The sequence below is a fragment of the Astatotilapia calliptera genome, chromosome 22, assembly GCF_964374335.1.
Source record: "Astatotilapia calliptera chromosome 22, fAstCal68.1, whole genome shotgun sequence".
Classification (NCBI taxonomy): domain Eukaryota; kingdom Metazoa; phylum Chordata; class Actinopteri; order Cichliformes; family Cichlidae; genus Astatotilapia; species Astatotilapia calliptera.
The window spans coordinates 3,727,538-3,750,505 of record NC_137442.1 but is presented as its reverse complement, the minus strand read 5'-3'; the positions used below and the strand labels follow the sequence as shown (position 1 = coordinate 3,750,505).

The 22,968-nt window shown below is 41.3% G+C and overlaps 2 pseudogenes and 1 gene segment (V, D, J or C); 2 read left to right on the top strand and 1 right to left on the bottom strand.

Annotated features, from left to right (window-relative positions):
* The first annotated feature begins 3,914 nt into the window (after positions 1 to 3,914).
* Positions 3,915 to 10,205, top strand: LOC113015229 (Ig kappa-b4 chain C region pseudogene; annotated as a pseudogene). The gene is made up of 3 exons (XR_013904766.1): positions 3,915 to 3,998; positions 8,992 to 9,112; positions 9,735 to 10,205. The product of XR_013904766.1 is annotated as an Ig kappa-b4 chain C region pseudogene (transcript).
* LOC113014121 (Ig kappa-b4 chain C region pseudogene) lies at positions 8,676 to 21,218 on the top strand (annotated as a pseudogene). Of its 2 annotated transcripts, none has more exons than XR_013904503.1 (2): positions 8,676 to 8,754; positions 20,673 to 21,218. The product of XR_013904503.1 is annotated as an Ig kappa-b4 chain C region pseudogene, transcript variant X2 (transcript). The 2 variants fall into 2 exon arrangements; XR_013904502.1 differs by lacking the exon at positions 8,676 to 8,754 and adding an exon at positions 19,886 to 19,985.
* On the bottom strand, positions 17,051 to 17,706 carry LOC113014115 (Ig kappa chain V region 3368-like). The segment is given in 2 exon segments: positions 17,051 to 17,373; positions 17,568 to 17,706. Coding segments are annotated over 2 exon segments (360 nt in total).
* Positions 21,219 to 22,968: the final 1,750 nt, after the last annotated feature.

Genomic DNA, 22,968 nt, shown 5'->3' with positions numbered 1-22,968 from the left:
ACCAACGTGGAGACAGACATAGAGAGACGCTGTACACACAATCACACTCCCCAAGCGTACTCTACGAACCGGGTCTAGGTACCCTTGCCCCTGGAGGGGGGAACTGCACCCAGACCCAGGTGGTGTTACCCTTTTCCCTGCGGTGGGGAGAGGCAGACCGCCCCGACTCCGCAGCAGCAGGGAGGCCCCACACTCCAGACCGCAGTCGGACGGCCAACTCCTCCTCCTAGCCCTCCCGCTCCAGCAGGCCGCAGAGAATGGGGGTGGGAGAAGACTCCAAACCTCCCTCCACCCGCTCATTGTAGTGTTGATGCATGTGTGTTCTAAGGTGCATTTAAAACCCAGGAGGGCATGGAGCTACCTGCCAAGGAGCAGCAGGTAAGCGCATAGTCCCTCCTGATAGCCCTCAATGTCTAAGTGTATTTAAAATTGAGAGGTGGGCAACGACGCCAGGGGTGGGGTGTACACCCTGATGGTCTTTTGGAGTCCGTGTATCGTGCCCACCCCCAAGATCCTATATGTATGTGTAATGAGAGTGTGAGTAATGTGAATGTCTAAGTTGTGGGATAAAATTGAGGCAGAGGCAGCCAGAAGGGGACAGAGGGGGGGTTAGCCTCCTCTGCATCCTGGTGACATACCCCTACTCCAAGGCCCTGCATGTGTGGGTGGTTGTGGTGGAGCGGGAAGAGGGAGGCAGCTGGAGATGGGGAGGGAAGGAAGGGAGGGGCAAGTGACCCCTCCCTGGGGCCAGCTCCCCCGCTGACCCCAGTAGGCACCCCCACACTCCGCGACCCGCCAGGGAAAGGGGGCCCAGTCCCATCCAGACCGGATTTTGCCAGATTTTCTATCATTAAAATGAACTGAAATCCCAGACTTGAGGGTTGAAATAAAAGAAAATAAGTCACAATGAAACACTGGAAGTGAGGTGACTGATTAAAATCTTTAGCGCTGATTCATTTATTGTAAAGAGATGTGAAATTCTCAGTTTTCCTTCCCTGCTCTGTAACATTGTGAGACCTACACTGATGTTGAAATAGCTGTCGCCTCAGTGTTCAGCACTAACCTGTCATAATCTAAATTGCATTTACGTAGCAGAAGTAGTAACAGTACAACACATTTAACAACAGGAGGCGTCATCGTGACACCAACCTGAGACAACAGCAATAATGGAAAAGACATAATTTTTTGGAGAAGTCAGAGAGTTAATTTTCTGCTAATTTCTCGTGTAATTGTAAGTAAGATTTGACAAAACAAGTGTTTAAGATTACTAAAATTAAAATGCATTGTGGTAATATAAAGAACCAAAATTAGACCAAGGTTGTCCAAATATTTATGGAAGTAACTGTAGTTCCAGCTTTATGTAAATATTTCCACCTGCAAATAACTCCACTCGCAAAGCTTCAATGATTATGTGTTTTTAAAATTGTGTTCTTTAAATTAGTCTTAATGTTGGCCAACAAAATGGACAAACAGTGAATTTGTTTTTAAATTGAGACTGTGTGTTTATTGATTCTGTCTTCAGACTAAAATCTTTGTCTCACTGGAAATAGAAAATGTAGAACTTAAAAAAAGGTTTATATTTGTTACATTTTCATAAAGGTTTTTTTTCTCCAAAGTTTTCAGCCCCCCTCTGTCCCAATGATTCACCTCTGACTCTTAGTCTTGCCCCACGGCCTGGCCTGCCTCCAGATAAACCAGTAGAGTTAACTTTATGGTAATGTTACCCAATTTTTTCTGAAAGTTTGTTCGCTTATGGAAGCTAATTAGGTATTATTATCTTACTAATAAGGAGTAATGTAGTTGTTAAAACTATTCCAATATACACGTGACAATGATATTTTCTCAGCAGCATTTAGAAGAAATAAATAGTTAGCATGTTTTAGGTTAATCTTAACTCAGTGAGAGGATAATGAACATCTGAACTGTTAGCAACTGTTAGCACGTAACTAACTCTTTTTGTTGCTGTTGATGGGTTCAATGAACCCCCACCCCAACTTTGCTTTCCTAAAAAAAATTTTTTTGTTAATAGTTTCTTTTTTTTAGATAGATCAGCTTAGAAGACCTTTTTAAAAGTTTGTTCTAGTTATATAAGTGTATTTCACAGTTAATCTGGCAATAATATAAGAACAGTAGGTCATTTTGGTGAGCTTGTTTGCTTCAGAGTCAGAGAACCGTGTCTGTGAAGGGAGGTTTCTGTATGACTGTTTTTCACTGTGTGAATGAATACTGACTGTTAATGTTGTGTCTGCCCTTACAGTAATAAAATGCTGCATCTTCAGCCTGGACTCCACTGATGGTCAGAGTGAAGTCTTTGTCTGATCCACTGCCTGTAAAACGACTTGAAATATTTGATGCTCGCCGGTTTGACCAGTAAATGAGTAGTTTAGGAGGTTCCCCTTGTTTATGTTGGTACCATTCAACAGAGTCAGAATTAATGACAGTATGACTGATTTTACAATCCATGTTCACAGTTGCTCCCACAGCAGAGCTCACTGCTCCAGGCTGAGTCACTGTGATCTGTCCTCTGGACTCTGAGGACACAGAGACAAAAACATAAAGCAGCTTCATGGTTTTGTGGGCTTCATTTCAGAGGGACAGATGTTGATAGAGGAGAGGAGTTTGATTCTCTGGACTTTACCTGTGAAGCAGCAGCAGAGGAGAGTCCAGATGAGGACGCAGATCAAAGTCATGTTTTTGATGAGGAGGATTTCTGTGGCTTCTGTTGTGATGAAGGACAGCTGTCAGTCATCCAGTGTTCAACTCTCAGGACTATAAACTCTCCCAGAGCACTGGAGCATGGTGCTGCTGATGCAAAGTGCCTCTCTATGGAAATCATCTGACTGACTCACACAGGGAGTTGGGTGGATCTGATGATGTTGTTTTCCAACATATTTGGAGTTTTAGTGGATCAAAATCTTGTCTCTGGCATTGATACACAGATAACAGATTAAAAAACCTAACCCTAAGATGCAGTATAAGGATCTATTTTTTAGCTGTGGGGAGCTTTATTTCTTCACAGGTTTAGGAGCTGTAGAAATAATAGATTGTTTATTAGGTATTGAGGTCATAGGGAATGCAGTTTATTAGTGGGTGTCGTAGTAGGATTTTGTTGTAGGATGTAGGAATACAAAATAGAAAATAGTCCTGGAAGGGAAACAAAGAACTGGGGTGCAGGGCAGTGGGGCATTTAAACCCCACCCCCAGGACAGTAGCAAGAGTTACTGAGGGTGAGGGGTAATGGTCAATGGACATTACCTTAAAAGGAGATGGGGGTCAGGGTGGCACACCTGGCCACTGTACCAGTGTTTTACAATGCAATGCAATACAACTTTATTTGTATAGCACGTTTAAAAGACCAGCGGTACACCAAAGTGCTTTACAATAAAAACAGGAAAATTAAGATATGATTAAATAAAAGACTATTAACAAAGTACCACATATGTCATCAGGTTAAGGGCACTAATTATACAGCAATAAAAGGGGATATAAGAACAAAGTTACTAAGAACAGATATAGCTAAAAGATAAAGTACATAAATAAGAAATTGAACCAAATATAAAACAGGGATGCTAACGAGATGGAAAAGCTTTGTTGAATAAATGAGTTTTTAAACGGGATTTAAAAGATAAAACGGAGTCTGACGCACGGATAGCGAAAGGAAGGTTGTTCCACAGATTCGGTGCAACCAGGGCAAAAGCACGGTCACCCCTAGATTTAAGTCTAGATCTAGGCTGGAGGAGTAATTGGGCTGAAAACCCGAGGGCTCGTCCAGGGACATATAGACTAAGAAGATCGACAAGATAACGAGGGGCTAAATTATTTATCATTTTAAAGGTGAGCAACACTATTTTAAATTCAATGCGATATTTTATGGGTAACCAGTGCAACTCAATAAGAACTGGGGTGATAGAGGCATGCTTTCTACTGCCAGTCAGGAGGCGAGCCAGAGCATTCTGGACAAGCTGAAGTCTGTGAAGGAGAGCGGAGTGAAGACCAAAGTAGAGGGAGTTACAGTAATCCAATCTAGAAGTCACAAAAGCATGAATGAGCTTTACAAGATCTTTATGAGGGACATAGTGGTTAGCCTTAGCAATAAGGTGCAGTTGGTAAAAGCTAGATTTGATTACTGAAGACACTTGTTTGTTGAATTTGAAAGAGCTATCCAGCAGGACACCTAGGTCACTAACTGAGTCAGAGAAAGACGTGGCAAAGGAACCAAAGGCATGAGCTGATAGGCCCCAAGGGATATGGTTGCCAAGCACCACAATCGCCTTTTTCTTTTCATTCAGGATAAGGGAATTGTCACGAGAGGGGCGTGGCCATGATTTTTGTTTGAGGCACCATGTTTCTGGGCCAAACAAAGCGCTAACGAAAGAGGAGCGAAAGCACTCGGATAACACCAGCTATGGTTTGTACTTGCTGTGAGGTCGTTGTAATGTTAGATCGCACAACCGGCAAGGGAATAAGCTTGAAAATGGTTTATCTTTTCATTCTTTCCCCACCTGGAAGCAACATGAGGCAGCTCATGTATCAGATGTTACCAAAAGAAGGCGTCTAGCCTGGATAGCAGCTGTGAGATGAGCTGATATGCAGTTCTCTTCCATCTCCAAATATCCGTAGGTGTGCTCCAGACATTTTCATTCCGGTAAGTTCTAAATATGTTCATATTGTTTTTCTTGTGACATTACCAATTAGTTTGATGTGTCACATGGCCTTCTTCCTATTGAAAAAACAAAAGTTGTATCCAAGATGGCCGACTTCTAAATGGCCACCATGGTCACCACCCATCTTGAGGAGTTTGCCCCCTCACATATACTAATGTGCCACAAACAGGACTTTAATATCACCAACCATTCCCATGTTATTACGGTGTATCCATATAAATGGCCCACCCTCTACTTTATCATAAATGTAACAAAGTGTTTAGAAAGTTAGCACATGCATGTAATTTTTCTTTTTTTTTATGTGTACATCTATAGAACGCTGCATGTTATATTCTAAATCTTCCTGTTCTCTTTCAGAAACCCATCCATCCATCCATCCATCTTCATCCGTTTTATCCGGGGCCGGGTCGCGGGGGCAGCAGCCTAAGCAAAGAGGCCCAGACCTCCCTCTCCCCCAGCCACCTCCTCCAGCTTATCCGGGGGAATACCAAGGCGTTCCCAGGCCAGCCGAGAGATATAATCTCTCCAGCGTGTCCTGGGTCTGCCCCGGGGCCTCCTCCCGGTGGGACATGCCTGGAACACCTCACCCAGGAGGCGCCCAGGGGGCATCCTTGTCAGATGCCCGAACCACCTCAGCTGGCTCCTTTTGATGTGGAGCAGCAGCGGCTCTACTCTGAGCCCCTCCCGGATGGCCGAACTTCTCACCCTATCTCTAAGGGAGAGGCCAGCCACCCTTCGGAGGAAGCTCATTTCTGCCGCTTGTATCCGCGATCTCGTTCTTTCGGTCACTACCCACAGCTCGTGGCCATAGGTGAGGGTAGGGACGTAGATCGACCGGTAAATTGAGAGCTTCGCTTTTACACTCAGCTCCCTCTTCACCACGACGGACCGCTGCAGGCGGGTTTTCAGAAACCCGCCTGCAGAAAATGAACCTAAAGCATGTAATGCAAGGATGTAATCACTTTCAAGATGGAGAAAGCATAAAGTTTGACTTTAAGTGACAATCATGGACACCTAATATGATAAGGAGATTCTGCAGGTCATTAATCAATGTATAAAACTATAATAAAATCTATTTTTAGTGACACAGGACTCAAACACGGAAGCAAGATGTATAATTAGAATTATTTATAATAAATATGAATAAATCATTGGAATTTCTTTAACCATAAAGAATAAACAAATCCTTCAGGACAATGTCTATCAATGCACTGAACTCACTATGTTATCAATCTAACAGCCTCCACATGTTCTCACTTTAATTTCCCCCTCATGAATGAATTTATGCTGCACTAATGTTTGGGGGAAAATCAAACGCATTTTACTCGCAGTAATCGAGCTGACTTACCTTTGAATGACGACATACTCACAAATCTTGTACCCAATCTTTGGTGATTTAGATGTGTCCTTCCAGAGATTTATAATTGCGAAACTGGTTCACCTTGTACACGCTGACTCCACAGACAAGGTACGAAAATATGTCAAGCTACGTCAATAGCGATTGGTCTTCAGGGTTTCTACTCCACGGCCGTATTTCATACTGCTCCACATTTCCAATGCACGCTATTTTCTGCAAGTACCGTCTCTTTGCATCTGTAAAATACGTAAAAAAGACGTAAAATACGTCCCCACATGACTCTGTTTACGCTGAGCAATTATTGTGAGTGCGCACGCACTGCGACACATATGACTATGAAAGTCGGAAGAGGAAGTATTTTCTTGCAAGTTACACATCCAAATGATATAGTTTCTTTTTCCTGTTAATGATAAACTATCAATTTTCCACAAATTACTAAAATATCAATATTTTAATAAGTGAATCTATTCTAGAACATAAATAACTGGTATCAGAGGAATGGATATTTCAATATTGATCCGCACACCAATAGTAAAAATTGCACAGTCTGACCTTTCTTTCAGAACATTTCTGGGAGGTTTGCTCCTGGAAAGTCTTGAATGTTTTCACTCAGAAACACAACTTCTGATATTTTACTTGTTAGGTTATGTTAAGAAACACCGCAATGATCCAGATCATCAGACAACCCAAACTTCTGTGTTTATTGAGCTGCTCACACTTGCTGGTGATACAAAATGCATTTGAATAAAAGCATTGGGCAGCTACTTACTTTCTCAATTCCTTTAGAAGTGTCACGGTTAGGTGGTCCTCACCGATTACCTTGCCATTTTTTGGGGGTGTTTGTGTGTACTGCGTCGTGTTCTCCTCTCCATCTTGTGCATGTGTTTTGCTGCGGAGACATGTACCTCCGGAAGCGGTGGCACGGCATGGCAGCTGACCGGAGGGGAGGGTCCGGAGCTGGAAGCGTCGCACCTGTACGTAATTATTTCGCCGGCTACAACTGATCTGAAGCAGCCCTATTTAACGGTGCAGTCGAGTCACAACCAACGCTGGAACGTTGAACTAAACCGGGATTCAGAGATCGGAGGAGGAGCCGGCACAAGGAGCGGTTTTGGATTATTACAGCACTGTCACTGAGGGGAGAAGTCATAGGAGCGGTTTTGGATAATTACTGCACTGCTCTTTCTGGATTACAGACTCGAACTATTGACTCACCTTTTCACTGTGAATAAATTCACTGTCACTCTGCAAGAAGTCTCGCACCTGAGTCCTTTACTTCCATTTCACCATGACAAGAAGTGTCACGATCGGGGGAAACGCGCGAATTAAACACAGTAATTCGGCGTGCCAGTGTGGTGTGCTGGCTAGACCGAAACGCAGCGAAGGCTAGCGATGTGTTGGAACAGGCACGCAGTTACTCTAGTAACGATCAGTGCACGAAGCGCAGCTTCGGAACCGACGTTACAGATGGAGAGCGAGCGGAGCCGGGATGAGAAAAAGAGTCAAGAGGGAAAACACTCACAGTGGCTGAAGCAGGCGGAGACTGACGTCGGCAAGGATTCGGAGCTCCTGACATGAAGAGAACGATGTCTGAGCGGCAAACAAGTGGGTGGTGTCTCTCTTTTAAAACCGCCTTGATCAGCTGATCACTTCCTGACAAGAAGCAGTAATTGTATACATAATGTTTAACAAACTGATGCATTTTGGTTTAATTTGTGTTAAGAAATAATGACAAAATGTCACTGTTAGCTTACAGTATTTTTCAGGCTATAAGGCGCACTTAAAATCCTTTAATTTTCTCAAAAATCGACAGTGCGCCTTATAATCCAGTGCACCTTATGTATGAATTCTGGTTGTGCTTATTTACACGGCGCTCAAAAATGTTTTACTATGACTTTGGTAAGCTACGAAGCCGCACTGCTTGATGAATTGTCGGAGCATTACGGCTACTGTAGTCAGGAGCCATGTCGAGTAATCTGGTTACAAACTCTGGCTACAAACTCTGGTTACAAACAAACACTGCGGCATCAGTGAGAGTTTAAACTGTCTAAATTCTTTCATCTTCAATAAAATGGTCAACTTTGCTGCTTTACCAGGTGTAACAACTAATTTTAACATAACATAAACACAGTGAAGCTGAAGGATGAACGCTAACTTTTTTCCACTGGATAAAAGTTAACACGAGGGTTCCTGAAGGTTAGGGACAAATACAATTGCATGGCAGGATGCTGTAAATGGACCAAACTTCAGAACAACTGAGATAATCCATCCACAATACGAGGTTAGTCCTTAATATACTGCAACAACATGGGAATAGAGCAGCTGTGAGAGCATTCAGCATTAATGAGTCAATGGTACGGATGTGAAGTAAGCAAGAAGAATGAGGTAAGTAAAGTTTAACTCATCTGACTGTTTTATTTCGCTTAATGCGCCTTATAATCCGGTGCACCTTATGGTCCGAAAAATAGGGTAATTCAATATCTAATTTAAGAACAATTTATTTTTTATGTACTGATACATGAAAATTTGCAACTGCAAGACATAATACTTTTTTTGTTGTGACTGTCTGTGCATGAAGTGTGTTGGACAAACAGTGAATTATTTTGTTGAGTTTGTTTGTTTCAGAGTCAGAGAGCCGTGTCTCTCTACAGTCAGAGGTTTTTGTACGGCGGCTCAATGAGTTTGTATCACTGTGGTTCACGTTCGGTGGAGGAACCAGACTGGAATTTGGAAGTAAGTTAAAAATAAAGCTGATTTATTCATTTTTTCTTTTAATTTTTATTCCTTAATTGAAAATGTTGAATGTTAATATTTAGCTTTCTTACTAATATTTTTGCTCCAAAAGTCATATTTGGAAATTTATATGTGAAAGGTTATTACAATGAATAATTGAGAGTGGGGTAGTTCACAGTATGAATGATTATTTCTAGTTTCCATGTAAAGTTTTATTTTGAGGGCTTGTAGATTTAGTTCAGTCTGACAGAGTCAGAGAGCCGTGTCTCTCTACAGTCAGAGGTTTTTGTACGGCGGCTCAATGAGTTTGTATCACTGTGGTACACGTTCGGTGGAGGAACCAGACTGGAATTTGGAAGTAAGTTAATTAAACTGCTTTTATTATGAAATTTGAAAAAGGTGGATCTTAAAATTAGTCTTAGAGAGCTTGAAAGATTAATTTTTAATTTTTTATGACAATTTTAACATTTGTTATTCTGCTGTTATATGATGGAAGGTGACTCAGAGCAGATGTTTTTTTTTGTCTACATTTCTGTCACAGAGAAATGAAATTTTTATCTGGAACCAATATTAAACTTCATTATCCATCGATTAGTTTCTAAACTTTCCAAATAATAACTCTTATTTGAAAAGGGGATTAGAAAATGTGTAAAATCCAAAGTGTTATTGTGTCAGATGGGCCTTTGAATCGAAAATGCTTAATGATTGATATCTAATCGTCTATGATTCAGACTTTACATGGTTTTAAAGAAAAACTTGTTTCCACATCTGCTTTTATTTCCAGTGTAGTTTGAACACATTTCAGCTCAAACTGTGTGATGATTCTCTCTGTGCTGATATGCATGAGAGGTTTCTTAAAGGGAAGTGAAACAATGTGTGAGTGAGTAACTGGTGGAGCAGAAAAAACACCTGACAGAAACTTCTTAACGGAGACAAACAACTTGTGGTTCCTGTCCTCTAATCTGATTGGTGTTTCCTAGATGACACCCGCCCCGCCCTGAAGGTGCTGGGTCCCTCCAGTGAGGAGCTGAAACAGGGGAAGGCTACAGTCATGTGTCTGGCCAACAAGGGCTTCCCCTCAGACTGGACTCTGTCCTGGAAGGTGGATGGAAGAAGCAGCAGTGACGGGGAGGAGAGCAGGAGCCCTGGTGTGCTGCAGAATGACGGCCTCTACAGCTGGAGCAGCACCCTGAGGCTCCCTGCAGACCGCTGGATGAAGGTGGACTCTGTGACCTGTGAGGCCACCAAGGACTCCCAACCTCTGGTCTCAAAGATACTGAGCAGAGATCAGTGTTCACATTTGTGACCTGACTCACTGAGACTCTGCTGCTGCCCTCAGTCTGTTCTCTCTCTGTCTCTGTTTCACTCTGATTTCAAATCTCATGTTTTACTGCTTGTAGTATTGCTAATGATTAAAAAAAAACAAACAATAAAAAATCTTCAAATGGTGATTTTCATGTGTTTCAATTTAACTGTTGTTCTGTCTGAAAACCATCCTGAGGTTTCAGTAAGGATGTTTCCGCAGATCAGCACATCTGTCTCTGACACACATTTACGACACTCACATGTGCTCTTTCACTTTACATCAAATTCTTGTTAATTCGGTTATTTATAAAAAGTGACGAATAACAGAGAACAATGAATTGCATCCACCAGCTTCACCCAGGTATGAGTAATTTCTTTGTTGTAGTTTCCATCATGTATGACTGTGACGGCTTCATCTGTTGGGTTTAACAGAAACAGTAAAAGAACAGAATGAGTTTCTGTAACCTGTATTTGACTAATGATGACACACTTCCTCGCTTTCTTCAGTCAAATCAAGACTTTGGAAAAGATGAAATAAAACAGGAGATATAAACAGACTCTCACTAACTTACAGAGTCACCAGTGAGTGGCTCTGAAAGGCCTGGACAGCCACTGATCAACACTGGCCTCTTAACAGCTGTGAGCAGAGAGGCAGGACACATATGCAAACACACAGAGTCAGTCAGCTGCAGCTGTTTACAGCTCAGAGCTGAGAACAGCACAATATTTACATTATTTACAACTTGATATTTTGATTAGATTAACCAATGAGCTCAAGGATTAAGATGAGAGATAAAGATAAAGTCGACTAATTCATCTAATTGTATTTTTTATGTGATTGACCTTTGATCTTTGAATTTGTGTATTTATTTTAAACAATGTCAAACGTGAAGTCAGTGTTTGTGTTTTTATCTTTAGTACTGAAACCTTCTGTTGCCATGGTTCAGCAGTGATGCCTGTCTGTTGCCATAGTTACTGAGCTCAGAGTGGAAATGAAAGATCAGCAGAGTTGAAACTTCTACTGAAATCCACAGCTGGCAGTCCTTCTCTGAGCAGTGGTTGGAGCTGCAGCAGGTGAAGGTCATGCTCGTGTCTGACCAACAAGGTCTTCTCCTCAGACTGGAGTCTGTCCTGGAAGATAGCCGTAGCATCAATGCTAACTTCTAAAGTGTTTCTGTTTGAGTGCAGCTGTTGGTCAGAGTGAAGTCAACCTCACACTGATGCCCACTGAAATGATCAGAAACTCCAGACTGTTGGTTTGATACATGAAGAGATTGATATATTAATAATTAAAAAACTACTTCCACTGTAACCTCGTGTGGTCTAAGTCATCACTGAAGAGTAAAGCTAACCCTAACTCTTCATCTTAACCCTAACACTTTTTCAGAATCTGTGACTTTTAGCAGTCAGTGAACAAAAAAAAAAAAATGGTAAATGGCCTGCATTTGTATAGCGCTTTTCTAGTCCCTAAGAACCCCAAAGCGCTTCACACTACATTCAGTCATTCACCCATTCGCACACACATTCACACACTGGCGATGGCAGCTACATTGTAGCCACAGCTGCCCTGGGGCGCACTGAAAAGAATGAACACAAATGACAAACATTAAAATATAGTCCTGAGACCATCAAACATCAACTCACATCTATAAATCATTTATATAATGGTTATGAACAGAATTGGTGAAAAGGTTCAGCCTATCAGGAATCAGTCTGCACCTTAGAACACACATGCATCAACACTACAATGAGTGGGTGGAGGGAGGTTTGGAGTCTTCTCTCACCCCCATTCTCTGCGGCCTGCTGGAGCGGGGGGGCTAGGAGGAGGAGTTGGCCGTCCGACTGCGGTCTGGAGTGTGGGGCCTTCCTGCTGCTGCGGAGTCGGGGCGGTCTGCCTCTCCCCACCGCAGGGAAAAGGGTAACACCACCTGGGTCTGGGTGCAGTTCCCCCTCCAGGGGCAAGGGTACCTAGACCCGGTTTGTAGAGTACGCTTGGGGAGTGTGATCGTGTGTACAGCGTCTCTTTATGTCTGTCTCCACGTTGGTTGAGTGTGGAGTAAGTGCATATGAGAGCATGAGGGTGGGAATGGATGTTTGTATATGTGTGTGCCTGTATGTCTGTGTCTATATGTCAGGTTGGGTGTCAGGCGCCACCTCTCTGGGGACATCTTAGGCCCTCCAAGGTTTGGAGGCCTATCTCCCCCTACCACCACTTCCCTTGCCAGTGGCGGACTCCCTCAGACATCAGTGCGTTGGTGGTTTTTTGTGTCCGGGGGTGGGCGTCCAGGTACACACCGGCTCACTCCTTGGCGGCCGCTTATCGGGGCCTGGAGCCTGGGGCTCGCTCGGGCCATTTCGGAGGTGGGGTGCCCCCGGCCTCTTGGCCTGGGGCTCGGTCACTCAGGCACAGCTGGCTGCCGGCGGAGCTCACGGGCGCGTCACTGCAACTCCCCCTGGCTTCTGCTCCGCGGCTGCTGAATGAACCCTCATCTGGGACTCTCCTCAGCTCTTTCTGGGACAGTGGCGCGGCTGCCCCTCTGTTGGTCTTCCTTGGTCTCTTGTGTTCTGGGGGCCTCTGGATGTCTGGAGTTTTGATCTCCTCCACACCTGCTTCATGCCCTGGAGGACGGGGCTGTGGCCCCCCCACACCCTCTAGCAGATCATTACATGAAGGAACCTTGTAAAAAACAAAAAACAAGCGCGTCCATGCTCACAGGTGTACACACGGGTGATCACACCCACAAACTACACCCTTTTTGGCTCCTACTTCAAAGCACACTGTGTTCTGTTGATCTTACGTGCTGCACAATAATGTTTAATATTTAGTATTTACTGTCATATTCCCATATATCATTGTGATGTTGTTTATTCTATTACTCTTGTTCTCTTCTGCTTGTTTTCTTTTTTCTTTCTCAGCAGGTGATCCAGGTGATTGATATATGCATTTTTTTTTTTTGCTGCTCATTCTGTTGGTTTTTGTCTTTTGCCCTTCTCCCCCGTCCCTCTTCTCAGCTGTTTCTCTTTCCCTCTTTCTTTCTCCCCTTCTTTCACCCAGTCAAGTCTGTCCCGTATTCAGTAAGTGAAAATAAAATAAACAATAAAAGGTGAATCAAATGGACCATTACGGCAAGGCTGGGATGGTCAATTTGGTAAAGTAAATCCGTTGGGCATCTTTCTTTGCCTTTAGACAACAATTCTGATGCAAAAGAGCCAAACGGGACAGGCAAAAAAAAAAAAGAAAAAAAAAAAAAGGAATGAGTCTGCAGTAATGTGAGGAAAACTCTGAACAGCCCATCAACAGGTCTGATAGCTCATACTTCCAGCTTCTTCCCCACAGGACACTCCAGGGGACGCAGTCAAATATCTGCAAGTCCACTGAACTGAACTGCTGGGCAAACTCTCCATTCACCCTCGAGTGTCTTCAAAAGTGTAAAGAGCTGATCCTGTGATCCACAAACAGGACTAAGCACCTGTTCTTCCTCATGGATCCAAACTTTGACTAACTTTGTGAGAACCCTGCTGTAGATGTTTCTAGAGAGACTGAAGAGTGTGACCACCTTAAAAGATCCTTTGTCTGTATTTATTTGTTTTTATATTTTATTAAAGGAGAAATATGACTGATCCTAAGAAATTCTATTAATGAAGTCAAAATTACTAATGAACAGATGTTAGTAGTTTAAACCTTGTGTGTGTGTGTGTGTGTGTGTGTGTGTGTGTGTGTGTGTGTGTGTGTGTGTGTGTGTGTGTGTGTGTGTGTGTCCTCAGTGAACTGTATCAGTCTCTGCAGTATCTTCCAGCTGCAGCAGTCACTTCAGTTTCTGTTCAGTCTGACTGAGGGAGGTTTTTGTACGACTGTTTTTCACTGTGTGGACACAGCTTGACTGTTGATAGCATGAAAACTCTGACAGTAATAAACTGCTGCATCTTCAGCCTGGACTCCACTGATTGTCAAAATGAAATCAGAGTTTGATCCACTGCCTGTAAAACGAGCTGGAATCCCTGATTCTAGTGTGTCAGCATCATAAATGAGCAGTTTAGGAACTCCTCCATCTTTCTGTTGGTACCAGTGCAAATAGTGGTTGTTGTTCCAAACATTAACATTCTGACTGGTCCTACACTTGATGCTCACAGATGCTCCCACAGCAGAGCTCACTGCTCCAGGCTGAGTCACTGTGATCTGTCCTCTGGACTCTGAGGACACAGAGACAAAAACATAAAGCAGCTTCATGGTTTTGTGGGCTTCATTTCAGAGGGACAGATGTTGATAGAGGAGAGGAGTTTGATTCTCTGGACTTTACCTGTGAAGCAGCAGCAGAGGAGAGTCCAGATGAGGACGCAGATCAAAGTCATGTTTTTGATGAGGAGGATTTCTGTGGCTTCTGTTGTGATGAAGGACAGCTGTCAGTCATCCAGTGTTCAACTCTCAGGACTATAAACTCTCCCAGAGCACTGGAGCATGGTGCTGCTGATGCAAAGTGCCTCTCTATGGAAATGAACTGACTGACTGATACAGAGACTTGGATCAGTCTGATGATTTCTATCAGTGGATCACCTCATGATAATATTGACCAACCTTTTCACAGTCAGAGGCATTTCATAGAGTGACAAGTTTTCTCGTCATATTTACATCAGGGACATGAGCTCCATGTCAGGAACCAGTCACACGCAGATGACAGGACAGAGAAGATTTTGATGTTTCAGACATGATCACCTGCACAAAGTCTGCACAACCTGATCCTAAGGCTACGTCCACACTAGCCCGGATAGATTTGAAAACGGCCTTTTCTTCTGAAAATGCTCCGCGTCCACACTAGCGTTTTCAGTCGTTTTCACAGAGTTGTGCGTCCACATTGAAAACGTTCCAGTCCTGCGCAAAAACGAGTGAGAATTAAAGAATTTGAAGAAAAGCTATCTGGAGCATGTACAAACTGATATTAATCTGTTTTAGTGCTGTCAAAATTGAGAGCAATCAAAACAAGTGCTGTATAATGCCCTCTGCTATCTTTGTTTAATCGGTCACATGACTGCATCACATGACTAAAATGCATCATCGTTTTAGAAAGTCCACGTTTTAGAGTGTCCACACTGCGACGGGACAGCTCCGTTTTGAAATGTATGCGTTTTCGAGAGCGTTCTCAAAACTCTCAAAGCCGAAGTTTATAGTAGTGCAGAAGCGAATGTGTGTTGTCGTTTCAACAATAACGGTTCACAACTTTTCCTTGGTTGCATAACAGTGTACAAGGGGGGCTTATTTTCCACTGTGCCAAAGTTTATTCAAATCAGTCAACAAGTGTGACCCAGCCTTTGTCCGTGTAGGCTTTAGAAATTTAGGGAAAAGGCTATCTTCAGGTTCTCAGGACATGCAAAAAGTCAGTTACATATCCATGCCATTAACATCTTTGCTCAAAAAGAGAATACTGTTGTCACAAACAAGGATGCAGTGGACTCGAGAGCAGACTCAATTGACAAATCAAGCTCAGAGAAAGATAATCAAACATTCAAGGATCATTTGTTTAACATGGAGAACAGATGGAAGAAGGTCAGTGCTGCTGGTTTCAGAGTTTCTCCATCAGAGCAGAACATCATTGTGGTGAACCTGGCTGCATGCTGAAGCAAAGTTTTCACAGAGAGTCTCACCCTGAACAAGGAGCCCCAGGGTGGCCAGCAGTAGAGTCAGTGACATCATCATTGTGCTGCTGGTGTGTGAGTGGCTCTGAAAGGCCTGGACAGCCACTGATCAACACTGGCCTCTTAACAGCTGTGAGCAGAGAGGCAGGACACATATGCAAACACACAGAGTCAGTCAGCTGCAGCTGTCCTCAACATAAAAGGCTGATTTACTCTTAGTGAGCAGTGAATAATTAAATAATTTATGATATCGAGTGGAGAGAAACAAGTCTGATTTTATAAAGGGATGATGATTAAAACTGTGTAGTTATTATAAAGTATTGTGTCATTGTTATAGGATAGTACAGTAGCACTTAAGCTGGTACAGTAGGAACTGTTGTGAAACGATGACAAGCAAGAGCAGTGACTATTGTGCTACATTTTTACCTTTTATGAGTCCGTTTACATTTTTTTTGCTAAGACCAAAGCTCGTTGATTTTACATTGAGACCTCAAAGGATGACGGTGACTTTTAGTCAGATATTTAAAGTGATGTCTTTTTATTTGTGTGTTCTTCAAGTGAGTCTAAGTTGTATGTGTGCTCTATCATAGTTTATTAATGAAGAATGTAAATGATTCATGCAGGCGGTAGGTATTTTCTGTCCTGCAGTTTGCCCTCTAGTGGTTGTTTTTGTGTATTTTTACTCTGTAAGATTTAATTAGCCAGAGGCAGTTTCACCTCTGTTAATCTGTTGACATCCATGCCATCACAAGTTGATAAACGGCATCATCTGTAAGTAATATTGTTTGTTATCACTGAGACGACTTGTGTGCATTATTATTTGTTGTGAAGGTGTGATATAGTTTGTAGTTTGAATTTAATTTGAATGCATGTATAACCTAAGCTAGTAAGGTTAAGCTAGCTCATATGCCATGTGGTTTCTTTAACATTTTGATCATGAGCGTGATTTCATTTGATGTTTTATTCGGGCACTCACTAAGCAGATAAATATTGTGCTCATATTTTTGAATATGTGACTTACTGGTGTGTTTGTTATATTGTATATTGATGCAACATCTTTATTGGTTTATTTCTGGTTTTGTCAACAGTTTCACACTTTTTCCTTATTAAATCATCCAACTCAACACATCGGCCTGTTCCTTGGATTTTGATTAAGAGAGTGTTTTTCTGTCTGTATAGCTGAGTCTACTTTCACGAGGTGTGTGTGTGTGTGTGTGTGTGTGTATGTGTGTGTGTGTGTGTGTGTGTGTGTGTGTGTGTGTGTGTGTGTGTGTGTGTCCTCAGTGAACTGTATCAGTCTCTGCAGTATCTTCCAGCTGCAGCAGTCACTTCAGTTTCTGTTCAGTCTGCCTGAGGGAGGTTTTTGTACGACTGTTTTTCACTGTGTGAACGGGCGGCTGTAATCCTGCTGACAGTAATAAACTCCTGCATCTTCAGCCTGAACTCCACTGATGGTCAAAGTGAAGTCAGTTCCAGACTGACTCCCACTGAAACGCTCAGAAACTCCAGAGTACCGACTGTTAGCATTGTAAATGAGGAGTTTGGGAGCTTCTCCAGATTTCTGAAGATACCACTGCAAATCATTGGTAACACTTGAACTGGCTTTACATCTGATAGAGACAGTCTGTCCTGGAACAACAGACTGAGCTGTAGGAGTCTGAGTCAGGACGACATCTCCAGATGAACCTGAAAACATGAAAAATAGGAGACGTTTAGAGAAAGATGATCAACATCTAAACATTCGAGGATCATTTCTCTAACACGGAGAACAGATGGAAGAAGGTCAGTGCTGCTGGTTTCAGAGTTTCTCCATCATAGCAGAACATCATTGTGGTGAACCTGGCTGCATGCTGAAGCAAAGTTTTCACAGAGAGTCTCACCCTGAACAAGGAGCCCCAGGGTGGCCAGCAGTAGAGTCAGTGACATCATCATTGTGCTGCTGGTGTGTGAGTGGCTCTGAAAGGCCTGGACAGCCACTGATCAACACTGGCCTCTTAACAGCTGTGAGCAGAGAGGCAGGACACATATGCAAACACACAGAGTCAGTCATCTTTTCCTCATCATGTCATCCTGTTCGTCCTTTAGTTAGTGCAGTGCTTTTTTGTTTTACTTTGTATTTTTATTTATTCAATTTGCATTTATTAATTAAAGATATTTCAGCACACAGGAACATGTATATTTACTTAAGTATCCAAATCTCCACAATATTTTATCATTTTACGTTTAAAAGGTTAAACTTGACCAATTTTTCTTTTCCAATTTCTTCCATCATTTACTTTCAGAGAGTGTGTGATGACTCATGCTGTGGTAGCCATGAATATAAATAATTATTGAAACATATACATAAATGCATTAATTGTTACCTTTCTTGAACATGTATCAGCCCTGATACTACAACCCCACACACCACTGCCAATCCATAACCTAGTAAAGCTGTAGTGTCGATCTGCAGGACCAGCACCCCAATACAGCAAGTCTGGATCAGCTCTCTGTTTAAAAAGTTCTCATCTCTGATCCTATCCTGACGTTTAACAAAACTAAATAGAAAAAGGTTATTTTGTCTGTTTTGCTCTTTTAAAGATGACTCTTTCTTTAGTTAATCGATTTTGTGAGCCAAAGATTTTCCAGCTGTTGAATATTAAAAAGCTTTCTCATGCTGTCAGTGTCATATCAATAAATATAAAAAAGCCAAGATTTTACTGAAGAATGCAGAGGAAGATGTAGATCCTTTTCATAAATGAAGACTTAAACGACATCTATTATATTGGTTCTGAGTGATCACTACTGTCATTAAACTTTTCAATCTTGAGTTGAGTGAGCTTTTCCAAGATGACAGGAGGAACTATGTGTCACGGCTGAGCAGCCGGTGTGTTTGTGGAGTGGACCCAAGTGCAACCACAGAAGAAGAGAGAAGTTTAAACAAAAGGCGAGCCCTTTATTTGGCTGGAAAAACCCCACAGGAATAAAAAAAACAAGGCAAAGCATACAGGGGGAGTAAACTAAAAGTACAAGCTAAACTGGGAAAAGCTAGACTATGTCAACTATGACAAAATGATATGAGTATGATTAGTAGGAGCATGCAAGAAACGATGATGAGAAAACATGAACATGGCCTGAACAGAATGATGAAATACGTACTTTTAACCTGACGTGATGTGGGGGACGGAAAACAGACCTAATACCCACAGGAGGTGATCAGGGAAAGTGGAAACACTTGGGAAAACAGCTGACTGGAATACACATAATGATGCCACAGGGAAACAAAACACCATGAACATGGAAATACTCGACTCTTCAAAGTAAAACAGGAAACATGGAGAGACATAGACATGATAACATATGATAGACTAACACAGAAGACAGGAAAAGACTCACAAACAAGGAGACTTAGGTGGTAACACAACTAGGCTAAACTTCAATTAAACCCTAACTAAGCATAACACCACAAGAACTTCATATATTTTAATATAACCAAGAAACCAAAAATACTAAATAAACTCAAAACACAGGGTCACAGACTCAGCCCCTGACACTAGGGATCAGTTAATGCTTTAATGAGGATGGAAATTATGTGAAATTATGTGTTTTACAATCATTAGAGCTTAATCTAAATGTCAAGGAGATTTTGGGCCGATGTGTTAGACAGAGCTCTCGTCTGCATGATTTGGGAGAAAGGGCCTCATCCCTCCAGTAGAGTTCAAAGTCTTTGAGAATCAGTGCCAAGGAGCACTGAAGATGATCCTTTCAGTGCCAACTAGACACTAGTTTTAAAATGTATATATATATATATATATATATATATATATATATATATATATATATATATATTCAGTTTATTGGAGGCAAATATGTCTTTATGTACTTTTCAGTATTTATGGATTTATCACAATTAACCTACACTGTATATCACGTGAAAAATGAAAACAAAAGATATTTGAGAGAATCAAAAAGGTCTCAGTTTATACTGACACATATTAAATAAAGTTTTAAATTCCATTTTAAATTGATGATTTCATTATTGATTGATTTGATATCATCAGAGGAAGAAGTCCCATTTTCAAAACTCATATATTCAAAATAAAAATATATCTTCTTTAAATGTTTAGCACTGCAATAATTTCATTTTTTAGATCAGTTGGTAAAACTGAAAAGGAAGGAGTGAATTATTTTGTTGAGATTGTTTGTTTCAAAGTCAGAGAGCCGTGTCTCTCTACAGTCAGAGGTTTTTGTACGGCGCCTCAATCAGTTTGTATCACTGTGGTGGACTTTTGGTGGAGGAACCAGACTGGAATTTGGAAGTAAGTTAATTAACTGTGTTTATTAATAAATATTGTATCATTTTATTTAATAATTATTTGTTAGGCTGCTTAGATGAGACAAAAGTATTTTTTTTATTTAAAATAATTTAGTGTTTGATGTTTGTCCTTTTTACTGGACTAATTCAGATGAGCTCTGCGAGTTTCTCTTGTTTAATCTACATTTCTGTCACAGTAAAATGTAGACAAGAGTAAACTTCATCATCTTATGATTAGTTTGTAAATTTCATCCACATCAGCTGCTGTTTGGATGAGTCAAAGTTTGCTTTCTGATGTTTTTATCGTGTCAGATGTTTCAGATTTAGTTTGAAATCATGTGAGCTGTTCAATAACATTTCAAATCTATATGAATGAGTAGCTGCTCTGTGCTTGTGTCCACTAATGTCTTCAGTCGTCCATGATTTAGACTTCTAATCATTTTAAAGCCAAACTTCTGCTGTAAATGTTTCCACATCTGCTTCTTTTATTTCCAGTGTAGTTTGAACATATTTCAGCTCAAACTGTGTGATGATTCTCTCTGTGCTGATATGCATGAGAGGTTTCTTAAAGGGAAGTGAAACAATGTGTGAGTGAATGACTGGTGGAGCAGAAAAAACACCTGACAGAAACTTCTTAACAGAGAAATTCAAATTGTGGTTCGTGTCCTCTAAGCTGATTGGTGTTTCCTAGGTGATACCCGCCCCGCCCTGAAGGTGCTGGGTCCCTCCAACAAGGAGCTGGAGCAGGGGAAGGCCACGCTCATGTGTGTGGCCAACAAGGGCTTCCCCTCAGACTGGAGTCTGTCCTGGAAGACGAGCGACAGCAGTGGCAGCAGCAGCATCAGAGGGGAGGAGAGCAGGACTCCTGGAGTGCTGCAGAATGACGGCCTCTACAGCTGGAGCAGCACCCTGACGCTCACTGCAGACCAGTGGGGGAAGGTGGGCTCTGTGACCTGTGAGGCCACCCAGGGCTCCCAGTCTCTGGTCTCAGAGATACTGAGGAGAGACCAGTGTTCCCAGTCCTGATGTCAATCACTGAGTCTTTGATGTTGATTTTCTTCTGTCTCTTTGTTCCTTTGTGTTTGCAGATTTAAAAAATAAACTCATCAAACAGTCATATTTTCATCTCATAATGACAACAATCAGAGCAACAATCTCCTCTAGTTTCATCCTTTTGTGTCTGTTGTAAAGCTGATATTTCAAACTCTTAAAAGAATAAAAACGTACCGAGAAAACATGTTCTTTGACTCTGTGAGTTTAATAAATGCACATTAAAAAATTAAGATTTTGTAATATTAGTAAAACCAGACCAAAATAAAAATGTAAACAGACACATCAAGTGTAATGTGCAGTGAAAATGGTTAAATATATTTTTTAATCCACATATTAAATATTTCTCTATAAGATGTTGAGGTCATGTCAACCATAGATTATCTGTGTGCTCTTCATAATTTCTAGTCTCAAAGCTGTTTTATGATCTACATTTTAATCTGATCTAAAACCTAATAAGTAAAATTAAAGAGCAGGGTGTCATCTATATGTTTAAACAGAGATCATTTAAATCAAGTTTAAGTGAAGATTTACTGAAGTTTGATTAATGAACTATTTGACAGTGAAACTCTGATGAAGCACCAAAGCAGAGAAGAGTCTAGAAGCTGGTGGTGGCAGAGGTGAAGCAGGTGGAGACTTAGCTGAGGATCTCTAATTGTCAGGATGAGGTGGAGATCAGGAGTCTGAGAGTTAAAGCACACAAAACAGAGGCTGAGTAACTCACAGAAGGCAGCGAGACAATAACTGGACTCAAATAATGACGACAGAATTGAGCTTGAAGTGGACATGATGTTAAGAACAGACTAACAGAACAAACACAGGAATGCAGGCAGATGAGAGACTACAGGTCTGCTTTAATCAACTTATATAGAAGTTAATCTCTTCTAGTGTTCACAGCAAAATGAGAGAAACTCACTTCACTAAACCTCTTAACACAAGAAAAAGACCACGGTCTGTCAGGATGATGATCACATCTTATTTTCAGTGGTTTCAGATTTAGGTAGGACTTTATATTAATGTCACACTTTTAAGCATTAGTAAGATATTATTTGAAAGAGAAACTTTTTATTTCTTTGTTCTGTCTACATTAATACTTTGGAAACTGACTAAATAACTTTAGGTTTTTACAACAGTAACAGTGATTCGTTTTTGCTGGAAATATCCAAATGAGGCTAAATCTTCACTGAACACATCCCCTACAAACACTGTTATAACAGCCTGCTTGATTTGTTAATCAGCAGAATATCAGAATATTATAGACACTAGTTGTGATGTGACTACAATGATTTTCTGGATTTGTGTGATGAAGGACTGCAGCTGAGCTCCACAGAAGGATCAGTTTAATATTTAACAGCTTACAAATAGAAAAGAGCTGCTCATCAGTGCAGAAACACTGACAACAGTATTTGTATTTCTAATGACAGCTTGTTATATTTTACAACTTGGATTAATATAAAAATCTTTAATGAGCAAAAACAACATTTTTTTTCTTTGTGGACCTTCCAGCTACGTCTTTTCATCTGAACTTATTGTTATAAATGTAGAAACTAAGAATGAGTCAGACTGATGGGCTGCAGAGAACATCAGTCATCTAAAAATAATGTTAATGTGTTAAAAATCTGGAGCCAGTGTTGTGTCTGTATTCTGTGACTCATTAAACATTTATCTTTTTATTCGGGGACACCACTTCATTTCTTTTTTCATGTTACTAACAACGTATTCAATAACTTTATGAATGTTAAACTGTGAGTGCACACAAATGAACTTCCACAGTAAATATTAAAGTAATCGTTCCTCCCAGTCTTTTAGTTTGTTCTGCAGCTGTTGCTTCAGATCAGTTCCTCTTCAGCTGAGAGGTTTTTGTACGACAGATTTTCACTGTGTAAACAGAGTGTTTGTTTTTGAGCCTCAAATTTATGTTTAGATTATTTGAATTA